This window comes from Mobula birostris, chromosome 2 (assembly GCF_030028105.1).
Source record: "Mobula birostris isolate sMobBir1 chromosome 2, sMobBir1.hap1, whole genome shotgun sequence".
Lineage (NCBI taxonomy): Eukaryota > Metazoa > Chordata > Chondrichthyes > Myliobatiformes > Myliobatidae > Mobula > Mobula birostris.
The window spans coordinates 4,899,211-4,912,522 of NC_092371.1; the positions used below are offsets into that span (position 1 = coordinate 4,899,211).

General features: G+C 46.5%; 1 protein-coding gene across 2 annotated transcripts in view; it reads left to right on the forward strand.

Annotated features, from left to right (window-relative positions):
• Nucleotides 1-13,312, forward strand: part of LOC140211560 (histone-lysine N-methyltransferase SETDB1-like) — a 52,122-nt gene that overhangs the window by 18,851 nt on the left and 19,959 nt on the right. For both annotated transcript variants that reach the window (XM_072281395.1, XM_072281402.1), the window contains exons 2-6: nt 1,455-1,672; nt 3,415-3,590; nt 5,719-5,801; nt 7,178-7,301; nt 11,457-11,723. In XM_072281395.1, the coding sequence (XP_072137496.1) occupies nt 1,470-1,672; nt 3,415-3,590; nt 5,719-5,801; nt 7,178-7,301; nt 11,457-11,723 (853 nt within the window). In that variant the 5' untranslated portion in view covers nt 1,455-1,469. The remainder of the gene's footprint in view (nt 1-1,454; nt 1,673-3,414; nt 3,591-5,718; nt 5,802-7,177; nt 7,302-11,456; nt 11,724-13,312) is intronic.

Genomic DNA, 13,312 nt, shown 5'->3' on the forward strand with positions numbered 1-13,312 from the left:
AAATCTCCGTCCCGATGGTAGTAGTGAGAAGAGAGCCTGGATGGTGGGGCTTCCTGAAGGTGGATGCTGCTTTCTAGTGGCAGTGTTCCTTGTAGATGTGCTCGAAGGTGGGGAGGGCTTTGCCTGTAATGGACTGGGCTCTATATACCACCTTCGGTAGCATTTTACATTCTTGAGCATTGGTGTTTCCGAACCAGGCCGCGATGCAACCGTTCTCCTCCACTCATCAGAGTTTTAGATGACATGTCGAATCTGTGTAAACTTCTAAGAAAGTAGAGCCTTTCCTGGTGATCCGTTCACATCAGGGGAGGGTGTGCCTGCAGTCAGTTGTGATTCTCGTAAAGATGTTGAATTGGGATAGTAGTAGGCCACTCAGCCCCTCGACCGTGCTCTGCCATTTAGTAATCCTGCCTGCCCCGCTGGTTCCCTGCTGCAACACACAAATGCTGGAGGAACTCAGCGGGTCAGGCAGCCTCTGTGGAGGGAAAGGGACTCCAGCCTCCTTTGCATTTCATAATATGGTGATCAGAGCTGCATTCCAGATTTCAGATATTGTCTCACCAACGCGTTATACAGCTGTTAACGTGACATCTTGGTACATGTGGCGATAATAAGCCAATTCCAATTTACCAATGCCTCTACTTGCTCAGATGGAAGTAAAGGCATTGGCATATCCCTGTTGACCTGCACCAATTTTTTATTGATGCATCACAAAAGGCATAATGGCTCGGTACAGCAGCTGCGCTGCCTGTGACCACAAGCAGCTGTAGGGTGTTGTGGACGCAGCTCAGTACATCTCGAAAACCAGTCTGCCCTCTTTGGACTCTGCCTACAATTCCAGCTGCCTCAGTAAAGCAGCTAGGATAATCAAGGACCCTTCCCACCCCAGACACTCTCTCTTCTCCCCTTTCCTATCAGACAGAAGATACTGAAAGCAAGTACCACTGGGCCCAAGGGCAGCTTCTATCCCACTGTTATCAGACTACTGAATGGTTTCCTACTACAATAAGGTGGACCTTTGCCCTCACGACCTACCTTGTTATGATCTTGCACCTTATTGTCTGCCTGCACTGCACTTTCTAAGTAATTGTTTATTCTGCAATCTGTTATTGTTTTGCATTGTTTGACTTCATTGTAATGATTTGTAGGAATAGCATGAGAGACAAGCTTCACTGTACCTGTGACAATAATAAACCAATTCAGTTTAGTTAACCTACTGACATGCATGTCTTTGAGGTGAGGGATGGAATGATTGCACAGAGGATACCTTTGCTGTCATGGGGGGGGAATATGCAAACTCCATACACAGACTGTGGCAGGGGTTGGGATCAAATACGGGTTTCTGGAGTGCTAGACGGTGGCCTGTCAGCACATGCCACTATGGGTTTCCAGTGTGGACCATGCAGAGCATAGGGTAGCCCAAGTCTCACTGCATTACATGCTTGTGTTTGCAGGGGGAACTGCTGTTGATGGCGTCCATGGACACCATGGACCTTGCGGTGGAGGACCTGGGCATTTCGATGGAAGAGATCCGGGAGTGGATCGACAAGGAGCTGGAGAAGGTGGACTTTCTCAAGCAGCGCAAAGCTGCGCTCCTGGAGCTGGAGAGCTGGGTGGAGAAGAAGGAAGCCGAGGTGGCCCGTGTAGATGGACTGTTCGAGGATGCGTCCCGGTAATTCACCCTCGCCCGCGTTTCCTGTCCTCCCTGATGCTTAGTCACAGAGTCAGTGGGTGGGCACTTTGGCGCATCTCATTCATTCCAAACGTGATGCCCATCTATGCTATTCCCATTTGCCCGCTTTGCACTTACCCCCTACTCTCCTATCCAAGTACCTATCCAAATGCCTCTTTGGCATGTTGTAGCAATCCTTTTACCCACCACCCTCTGTGTGACCTTCACATGTCTCCCCTCTCATCATAAGCCTGTGCTCTTGAAAAAATCTGTGGCCATCCACCCTATCTGGGCCCCGCATGGTTTTACAATCCTCTAGAATGCCACCCCTCAAGCCTCCTACATTCTGCTGAGTGGCTTGAGTTTCACATACAGGGCTGTGCGTGTATATGGAACAAACCGCCAGAAGAAGTGTTACAGGCAGACACAGTAACAAATATCTTGATAGATACACAGCCTAGCAGGGATTGGAGGGACACAGACAGTGTACAGGCAGCTCTGTAGTTTAAACTGGCATCATGTTCAATACATACATGGGCCAAAGGGCCTTTTCCTGTACTATACTGTTCAGTGTTCTAGCAACGTCCCCTCTCATTCTTCCAAACTCCTGAGCCAATTGATATGTGGGACAATTTTTTTTCACACTGGAATGTGCTGCTAGGGTCGGTGGTGGAAGCTGATATGGCGGGAGGGGGCGGGTTTAAAAAACATTTCGACAGACACGAACTGGCAGGGAATGGGGAAATGAACCATCTACAGGAAGCTGTGTGATTTAAACCGGTATTCTGTTTTGGCACAGACATGCGTGCTCTACTGTTCTGTGTCCTAGATCCCCTCTTGTTCTGCTAAACTCCTGCCTAGGAATCAGTCCAACAAAGCTGTTAGCTGTCAGTGACAAAGATGGGCAGAGCTTTATGTACCCCCAGTAGAGTTTTTTTTAAAGCAAAAGTAGTTTTTAAAAATTGGAAAAAAAAACCCCAGGAGTACAAGGACCTTTCAGGACCCACACCATCAGGTTCAGGAACAGTTATCACCCTTCAACCATCAGACTCTCAGACCGGCACAAGTAACTTCACTCACCCCAACACTAAACTGGTTCCTTACAAGGATTCTACACCCATGTTCTCAGTTTTCTCTGTCTCATCTTCTTTTGCACATTGGCTGTTCCTGTCCTTATTTGTGTGTAGTTTTTAATTGATTCTGCTGCACGTGTTTATCGTCTTGTAAATGGCTGCAAGAAAATGAAACTCAAATTTACTTTTTGCTACAACAAAAAAAAATTAACCACAAAAAGGAACAACAATAATATTAGAATATTCCACGCCTAAGCCAGGATGCCATTTATCTCCTGCAGGGCCTGCTGGTTCCAGAACACCTCCTAGGTGCTCATGGGCACTATCTGGTCTTTCTCTGGGTTATCTGAGCACAGACATACCCCTGGAAGACTGCCAGGTAGTTAGCTCAGGTGGAGCCCTCTGCTACTAGCTCTCAAGGTCCAAATGAGATAACTTGGCCAACTCCCAAAAGCAAGTTTACTAGGACCTGCCTAGCCTCCCCACCCCACCATCTCCCCACAGTCGGATTGTGTATGATGGGAAAGCTATAGGGAGCGTGTGGGTGAAGGGGGGTGGATCTTGCCCTACTCTGGAGGCATCCCTGACAGTGGGTGGGTGGGGCCAGGTGTGTGACCTGAGCCCTGGGCTGACGCCGGTTCTGTTTTTACCCCCACTGCCCTCATGCAGGTCGGTGGAAGTGTGCGAGTCGATGGTAAAGGACCTGTACAGTGATCTGGGGCTGAAGTACGAGGAGGCTGACCAGGAGGAGGCGGATCCGAAAAGCACCACCAAGCCGTCGGAAGTGATCGAGATCTTGGACGATGACGACGACGACGATGATGACGTGATGGCCGTTGAGACTAGTGAGAAACCCAGTGAACTGGCCCCTTGTTTCTCCCGCTGCCCCTTCCCTGTCCTCATCACATCCCAAGGCATCTCCAGCCCTCTGAAGCTTCTCATTCCCACCCTGCACACCCCCCCCCCCCCCAAGAAATTTTAGCCAAGCAGCAGGGCGACTGGCTCATTAGTCCATGGAGCTTCTGTTCCAGTCACAACTTGGCAGAGGCAGGTCATCTCCTGCCTGGTTTGCTCCTGGGCTTGGCCAGGGTGTCTATTCACACGTCCAGCAGCAAGGAGTGGAGGGTTCTGTCTGAGCAGATTATCCATCTGTCCCATTCCTCCCTCCAGTTCCCTTCCCCACCTCCTTCCCTTTATTCCATGACTCACTAGCCGATCTTATCATCAGATTCTTTCCTCTAAAGCCCTTTGCCCCCCTTCGCTTCCATCCCCAGCTCTCTCCCGAGCTTTGCCGAGCTACCATACCTTGTTTGGTTGTTTACTCTGATTTCCTGTCTCTTGTAAAACACTATATATTACTCTTGTTTCTGTGATCATAGCTTCATGGTGCTCTGTAAGGGGATATAGCAAAGTAGATGTTTCCACTAGCTGGAGAGTTATAAACAAGGGGAGATGGCTACAAAATAACGGCCATTTGTTTAAAACCACAAAGTCTTATTCGATGTATGACCAGAAGACAGTCGGCCAGCAGAATTGGGGCTATTCGACCCATCATTCTGTTCTACCATTCAAATGTGGTTGATTTTTCTATTTTTTTTCTCAACCTCATTTTATTGCCGCCTTCCTGTAACCCTTAACCCCCTTACCAAGAAGATGGGGAATCTGTGGAATTCATTGCCACAGACTGCTGTGCAAGCCAGGTTGTTTGGTATATTTAAAGCAGAGTTAGATAGGTTCTTGATTAGTAAGGGTGTGAAAGATTATGGGGAGAAGGCAGGAGAATGGGTTTAGGGGGATACTAGATCAGCCATGAAGAAAAGATCTAGATCTGGGCCGAGAAGATTCAATGGGACAAATGCCTAATCCTGCTCCTGTGCCTTACATGTCAATCAAGAATCTGTGAAACTCTGCCTTTGAATGTATTTGGCCTCCATAGCCATCCATGGCAACAAATTCAACAGATTCACCAGCCCTGACTGAAGGAATTCCTCTTCTCGGGACTAAAAGGATGCCCCTTTATTTTAAGGCTGTCTCCTCAGGTTCTATGATGGAAACATCATCCTCACGTCCTTTATATCCAGGCCTTCAGTTTTCAGTAGGTTTCATCGAGGTCCCTCTGAACCTTCTAATCTTCTTTGAGTGCAGGCCCAGAGACATCAAACACTCCTCATACATTAAACTTTTCATTCCCAGGATCATTCTGGTGAACCTCCTCTGGATCTTGTCCAGGGCCAGCACATCCTTCCTTGGATGCGGGATACAAAATTCCTCACAATTCCAAACGCAGTCTGACCAGTGCCGTACAAAACCTCAGCTATATATCCCTGCTTTGATGTTCCAGTTCTCGCAAAATGAATGCTAATATTGCATTTAAGGTGGAGACAATTCCTTAATCTTTTTACATTTATTTGATTGACCTTCTCTTTCACTTTCTCTGGCTATCGTCTGATGCCATATCCCCTTCCTCACCTTGGACCATGGATGCTGCAGGCTGGCTGGCTGACTGACTGACTGGACTTGGTCCAGGATAGTCTGCTCCATATACTCTAGGATTCAAACGACTGCATATTGAAGGACCTAGATAGAATAGCCATGCAGAGGATGTTTCCAATAGTGGAAGAGCCTAGGACCGGGGGCACAGCCTCAGAATAGAAGGGCATCCTTTTAGAACAGAGATAAGGAGGAATTATTTTCAACCAGAGTGCAGTGAGTCTGTGGAATTCATTGCCACATAAGTCTATAGAGGCCAAGTCATTGGGTATATTTAATGCAGAGGATTATAGGTAATTAGTGAGGGCATGAAAGGTTACAGGAAAGCAGGAGAATGGGATTGAGAGGGAAAGTAAATCAATCGTGATTGAATGGCAGTGCTGGGCCGAATAGCCTAATTCTGCTCTTGTCTTATGGTCTTAAACTGGTGGAGCTTGTGAAGCTTCGACAGAACTACTGATCTAACGCGTTCTTTCCCAACAGTTGAAATGGGGAAAGTTGCATCATCTTCATCCACCTCCATGACTATGTCGGCACTGAGCAAGATTACCCGAGAGCCGTCCTTGGTAAGATTACTGGACAACTGTGTTGCGAATGTGTAGCCTACGTGTGGCCCCTTGTGTGCAGGATGCTGTGTGGCCTATTTTACTCACTAACCAAGGGACAAAGGACATTGGGCGGTTAACCTAATCATGGTGCCCCTGCTCCTTGTGATTTTTATAAATGACTTGGAATTTATAAAAGAGGAAGGGTGGGTTAGTAAGTTTGCGAATGTCACAAAGGTCGGTGACGTCATTGGCGGCACAGGTTTGTTGGGCTGGAAGCACCTGTTATGGTGCTGTGTCTCTAAATGAAGAGTGAGAACAAATAGTTTTATGGGCCATTCAGAAACGCAAAGTCTAATGCTAAAGGACCCAAGATAAAGGTGAAAGGGAAACCGACTGGCCCCGGAATATTTTTTGCAGTTCTGCTTGCCACATTGCGGGCAGGATGTGTTTAAGCAGAAGAGGCTACAGAAAAGATTTCTAAGGATGTTGCTGGGACTGGAGGGCTTGAGTTATGTAGCGTGACTAGCTTGGCTAGCACTGCTTTCCCTGGAGTGAAGGAGGCTGAGAGGTGACTTTAAAGGTTTATAAAATCATGAGAGGTATAGATAGGGTGGAGGTCACAGTCTTTTTCTCAGGGTAGGATGTTGAGGGCATAGATTTAAGGTATTTAGAAGGAACCCAGGGCAAATTTTTTTAAAGTTCAAAGTAAATTTATTATCAAAGTACATGTACATCACCATATGGAACCCTGAGATTCATTTTTTATGGGCATTCTCATTAAATCCATAATAGAATTTTTCACTCAGAGGGTGGTGGGTATATGGAACAACCTGCCAGAGGAATTGATAGTGGTGCATTCAGTTACAATGTTTAACTGGCATTTGGCCAGGTATGTGGATAGGAAAGGGTTTAAGAGTGATCTGGGCCAAATGCAGGCAATTGAGACTAGCTTAGGAATGGTCAGCATGGACGAGTTGGGCCGAAGGGGCTGTTTCCATTCTGTAAGTGGTACAGTTCATGCCACTGCCGAGATCTACTATGATCCCGCCCACCCGGGCCTCACATTGGGCATAACTGAGTACAGCTGGTCTAGAGTGGACCAGTGCTCCAAGAATTGTTTGGTAGTTTCTACCCACGCAGTTGTATCATTAGCATTGGGGCTGTACACAGGAATTACAGCCCCAACCATTTTTAAAGGGGACATTCTTAAACTTTCATGTTAAACATGCAGATGCCTTACTGAGCCCCTGGTTATGTGGGGAGGCTCGGGATTTTGGGAGCTCTATCCTATACAGTCTCATATGAATTCAGCCGCTTTTTAAAAAATTATTCCTCTACCTTTGCACCTTCTCACTTACCCCGCCCCCATCACTTGCCCACCACCTCCTCTCCAGCTGCGGGACGCCATGGCTGCCATGAGGAAGTCTGCCCGGGACGTGCAGAAGTTCGTGGAGGCCGTCTCCAGGAAGCCGACAGCAACCCCGTCGGGACTGCTGCGTGCCGTGACCACACAACCGGGTCAGTCTTATTGATTGGCATGTCAATGTCAAGCTTATTGTCACGACATGAACTGCAGGGGCTATGGAAAACTTACTTGCAGCAGCAGAGGTGCAATATTCACAGGAAAATATAAATCAAACATAAGTTATGCAAAAAAAAACACAGAACAAAAAAAAAGACAAATGTAGTGCAAACTGTTCTTAGTGTTGCTAAATCATAGTGATTGGGGTTGTGCAGGTTAGTTTGAGAACCGAATGGTTGAAGGGAAGTATCTGTTCCTGATCCTGGTGGTGTGGGACTTCAGGCTTCTGTACCTCCTGCCCGATGGGAGCTGTGAGAAGATGGCCTGGCCCGGATGGTGGGGATCTTTGATAATGGATGTTGCCTTCTTGAGGCAGTGGCTCCTGTAGATACGACCAATGGTGGAGAGGGATGTGACTATAAGACATAGGATGTGTTCATTGCTGCTTCACCATTCGATAATGGCTGATTTATTTTTCTTCTCACAACTCTATTCTCTTGCCTTCTTCCGGTAACCTTTGGTGCTTTACAGATCAAAACCTATCGACCTCTGCTTTAAATACATCCAGTGACTTGGCCTCCATAGCTGTCTGTGGCAACAAATTCCAAAGATTCCCCATAGTTGTTACTTACGGCAATCACCCCTACCGGGATGTCGGTCACCAACAGTAGTTCACCAGAGTCCTCCATCCTGGACCAGTTCCCCCAGTTATCCCAGGTGTATCCCATCTTCTTCCTTTCCTGGGGATGACGTCCCTGGAGCCTCTGCTGGTCTTGCTGTAGCACTGAGTTTTTGCCAGATGGGATTGCTAGCCCATGGCCAACCCTTCTCCTTTCGCAACCGACCATGTCAGAGTTTCACCATTCTCTCCCTGAAGCAATTCCTCTTCATCTCTGTTCCTCAAAGATGCCTTTGCATTCTGAGTCAAGGACTCTTCCACGAATGGGAATGTCCACTCCATTTAGGCGTTTCAGTGTTTGGTAGTTTTAATGAAATGCACCTTCATTCTTCTGGTGGCTGTGTCCTCTACTCTCTGCACCTCACTGTGTCTATAGCACTTCACAACCAACAGAGTCCTTTTGATCAGTGGTTGCTGTTGTAAGAAACACAGTATCAAAGCTGCGAGTCTGAAGCACCAAGGTAGTGTAGCAGTTAGTGCGACAATAATACAGCTGGACAGAGTTTGGAATTCATTTCCAGTGTCATCCGTACATCCTCCCCGTGGAATGCGTGGCTTTTCTCCCACAGTCCAAAGGCTTACCAGTAAGTAGGTTGATGTAGATTGGGTGAACCAAATTGGTAAAGGTGCTGAGGAAGAGGATTTCTTGGAATGTATGCGGGATGGTTTTTTGAACCAACATGTCGAGGAACCAACTAGAGAGCAGGCTATTCTGGACTGGGTTTTGAGCAATGAGGAAGGGTTAATTAGCAATCTTGTCGTGAGAAGCCCCTTGGGTAAGAGTGACCATAATATGGTGGAACTCTTCATTAAGATGGAGAGTGACATAGTTAATTCAGAAACAAAGGTTCTGAACTTAAAAAGGGGTAACTTTGAAGGTATGAGACGTGAATTAGCTAAGGTAGACTGGCAAATGACACTTAAAGGATTGACGGTGGATATGCAATGGCAAGCATTTAAAGATCGCATGGATGAACTATAACAATTGTTCATCCCAGTTTGGCAAAAGAATAAATCAAGGAAGGTAGTGCACCCGTGGCTGACAAGAGAAATTAGGGATAGTATCAAATCCAAAGAAGAAGCATACAAATTAGCCAGAGAAAGTGGCTCACCTGAGGACTGGGAGAAATTCAGAGTTCAGCAGAGGAGGACAAAGGGCTTAATTAGGAAGAGGAAAAAAGATTATGAGAGAAAACTGACAGGGAACATAAAAACTGACTGTAAAAGCTTTTATAGATGTGTAAAAAGGAAAAGACTGGTAAAGACAAATGTAGGTTCCCTACAGACAGAAACAGGTGAATTGATTATGGGGAGCAAGGACATGGCAGACCAATTGAATAATTACTTTGGTTCTGTCTTCACTAAGGAGGACATAAATAATCTTCCAGAAATAGTACGGGACAGAGGGTCCAGTGAGATGGAGGAACTGAGCGAAATACATGTTAGTAGGGAAGTGGTGTTAGGTAAATTGAAGGGATTGAAGGCAGATAAATCCCCAGGGCCAGATGGTCTGCATCCTAGAGCGCTTAGGGAAGTAGCCCAAGAAATAGTGGATGCATTAGTGATAATTTTTCAAAACTCATTAGATTCTGGACTAGTTCCTGAGGGTTGGAGGGTGGCTAATGTAACCCCACTTTTTAAAAAAGGAGGGAGAGAGAAACCGGGGAATTATAGACCAGTTAGCCTAACGTCGGTGGTGGGGAAACTGCTGGAGTCAGTTATCAAAGATGTAATAACAGCACATTTGGAAAGCAGTGAAATCATCAGACAAAGTCAGCATGGATTTGTGAAAGGAAAATCATGTCTGACGAATCTCATAGAATTTTTTGAGGATGTAACTAGTAGAGTGGATAGGGGAGAACCAGTGGATGTGGTATATTTGGATTTTCAAAAGGCTTTTGACAAGGTCCCACACAGGAGATTAGTGTGCAAACTTAAAGCACACGGTATTGGGGGTAAGGTATTGATGTGGATGGAGAATTGGTTAGCAGACAGGAAGCAAAGAGTGGGAATAAACGGGACCTTTTCAGAATGGCAGGCGGTGACTAGTGGGGTACCGCAAGGCTCAGTGCTGGGACCCCAGTTCTTTACAATATATATTAATGACTTGGATGAGGGAATTAAATGCAGCATCTCCAAGTTTGCGGATGACATGAAGCTGGGTGGCAGTGTTAGCTGTGAGGAGGATGCTAAGAGGATGCAGAGTGACTTGGATAGGTTGGGTGAGTGGGCAAATTCATGGCAGATGCAACTTAATGTGGATAAATGTGAAGTTATCCACTTTGGTGGCAAAAATAGGAAAACAGATTATTATCTGAATGGTGGTCGATTAGGAAAAGGGGAGGTGCAACGAGACCTGGGTGTCATTATACACCAGTCATTGAAAGTGGGCATGCAGGTACAGCAGGCGGTGAAAAAGGCGAATGGTATGCTGGCATTTATAGCGAGAGGATTCGAGTACAGGAGCAGGGAGGTACTACTGCAGTTGTACAAGGCCTTGGTGAGATCACACCTGGAGTATTGTGTGCAGTTTTGGTCCCCTAATCTGAGGAAAGACATCCTTGCCATAGAGGGAGTACAAAGAAGGTTCACCAGATTGATTCCTGAGATGGCAGGACTTTCATATGAAGAAAAACTGGATGAACTGGGCTTGTACTCATTGGAATTTAGAAGATTGAGGGGGGATCTGATTGAAACGTATAAAATCCTAAAGGGATTGGACAGGCTAGATGCAGGAAGATTGTTCCCGATGTTGGGGAAGTCCAGAATGAGGGGTCACAGTTTGAGGATAAAGGGGAAGCCTTTTAGGACTGAGATTAGGAAAAACCTCTTCACACAGAGAGTGGTGAATCTGTGGAATTCTCTGCCACAGGAAACAGTTGAGGCCAGTTCATTGGCTATATTTAAGAGGGAGTTAGATATGGCCCTTGTGGCTACGGGGATCACGGGGTACGGAGGGAAGGCTGGGGCCGGGTTCTGAGTTGGATGATCAGCCATGATCATAATAAATGGCGGTGCAGGCTCGAAGGGCCGAATGGCCTACTCCTGCACCTATTTTCTATGTTTCTATGTTAATTGGTGACTGTAAATTGTCCGGAGATTAGGCTAGGTTTAATCAGGGTTGCTGGGCAGCATAGCTCAAAGGGCCGGAAGGGCCTGTTCTGTGTTGTATCTCAACTAAATAAATAAATCTGTTTTGGTGATACACCTGCCTTACTGTAGCAATTATAAATCTGGCTTGAGGTCTCTTGGCCAGTGCACAGGAAGATACAACAATGGGCTTAATTGTTATTGACATGGGCACCGATGTTGTAGAATCTGCAGCTGCTGCAGCAGGGTCGTAATCTTACCCATGAATGAGCATTGCCAGCCATGCATCACCTGTTCCTGCCCACACATGCAGCACTCCGTATTGTGTATTGGAGTTCGTGGAGTGGAACTGAGTTGAACAACCTCTCCCCCTTCCTTGTAGAGCCCGACAAGACCAGGCAACCTGGCTCCGCCTTCTCCATGCCCTCTTCGCCTACGAGCACCCTCTCCTCCACCTGCAGCACCCAGCCCCGGCCAGCACTGCCACCCAGCACGCCAGCCCCGCCAGGCAGCAGCCAGCAAGCCGTCACTGTGGTGGAAGACGATGAGGTGGTCAAAGATGGTGACCTGTACAAGGGCATGCGCATCCTGGGCAAGAAACGGACCAAAACATGGCACAAAGGGGCACTTATCGCCATCGTGGCAACAGGTGAGGGCATGTTGAAACCAGGCAGGAGAATATAATGTAGAATTTTACTGTGGAGACGCAAGCAACTGCATATACTACTGTATCAGATTGAGTGTGAAATGTGGCAAGTATGCATACGGCTGACTGATTATGTAGTGAATCGATTGGTCCTCCTACGTGCGAGAGGCACTCTCTCTTTTGGGTGCAGGCTTTCAAGTACACATGGGGTCCAGTTTATAGCTCCCACGCTGTAAGTTGCCAAGTGTACCATTACTGACATCACTCAGTAAAAATGTTCAATTGTATCACTTCTTTATCATTCTTGCCCTGCAGGTACCTAACATGCTACAAGGCAGAGAGCATATTCTGCCTAAAGGTTGGTGAACAGTGGATCTGTCTGGGAACCCTGTTCTTTGCGATCTTCATAAATTGATGAGGAAGTGGAAGGGTGGGTTAGTAAGTTTGCAGGTGGCAGAAAGGTTGATGGAGTTGTGGACAGAGTGGAGGGTTGTTGTAAACCGCAATGGGACATTGACAGGATGCAGAGCTGGGCTGAAAGCGGCAGATGGAGTTCAACCCAGAAGAGTGATTAACTTTGGAGGCTTGAATTTGAAGGCAGAATACAGGGCTAATGACCTGATTCTTGGCAGTGTGGAGGAACAGGAGGATCTTGGGGTCCATATTCCTTGATCCTTCAAAGTTGCCAGGCAGTTTGATCGGTTGGTTCAGAAGGTGTATGGGGTGTTGGTCTTCATTAGTTGGGGGGATTGAGTTCAAGAGTCGAGAGGTAATGTTGTATCTTTATAAAACCCTGGTCAGACCACACCTGGAGTATTGTGTTCAGTTCTGGTTGCCTCATTATAGGAAGGATGTCAAAGCTTTAGAGAAGGTGCAGAAGAGGTTTACCAGGATAATGCCTGGATTTGAGAGCGTGACTTATACAGATAGGTTGAGCGAGCTAGGGCTTTTCCCTTTGGAGTGAAGGATGATGAGATGTGACTTGATAGAGGTATACAAGATGTTGGGAGGCATAGATCAAATGGAAAACCAGAGCCTTTTCCCTAGTGTACGAGATGATATAATTTTAAGGTGACTGGAGGGAAAGTATAAGGGGGATATCGGAGGTAAGTTCTTTACACAGTGAGTGTGGGTGTGTTGAACGCCCTGTCAGGGGTGGTGGTCGAACTCGATACATTAGGACATTTAAGAAACATGGATGATAGAAAATTGGTTTATGTAGGAGGGAAGGGTTAGGTTGATCTCAGGGTTGGTTAGAAGTTGGTGCATCATTACAGGCTGAAGTTTTTTGTTACTGAGAGTGTTGGGTGCCTGGAATGTGCTGTTTGGGGCTGGTGGTGGAGGCAGATACGATAGAAGCATCTAAGAGGGTCTTAGGCACATGAATGTTCAAAGAATTGAGAGATATGGACATTGTACAGGCAGAAGAATTAGAATTTTAATCTCACTGGCTTATGTCATGAAATTTGTTGTTTTATGGCAGCAGTACATTGCAATACATAATGAAAAAACTAGAAATTAAAGTAAGAAATATATAATAAATAAGTAAGTAGTGCAAAAAGAGAGCAAACAGTAAATAGTGGGATAGTGTA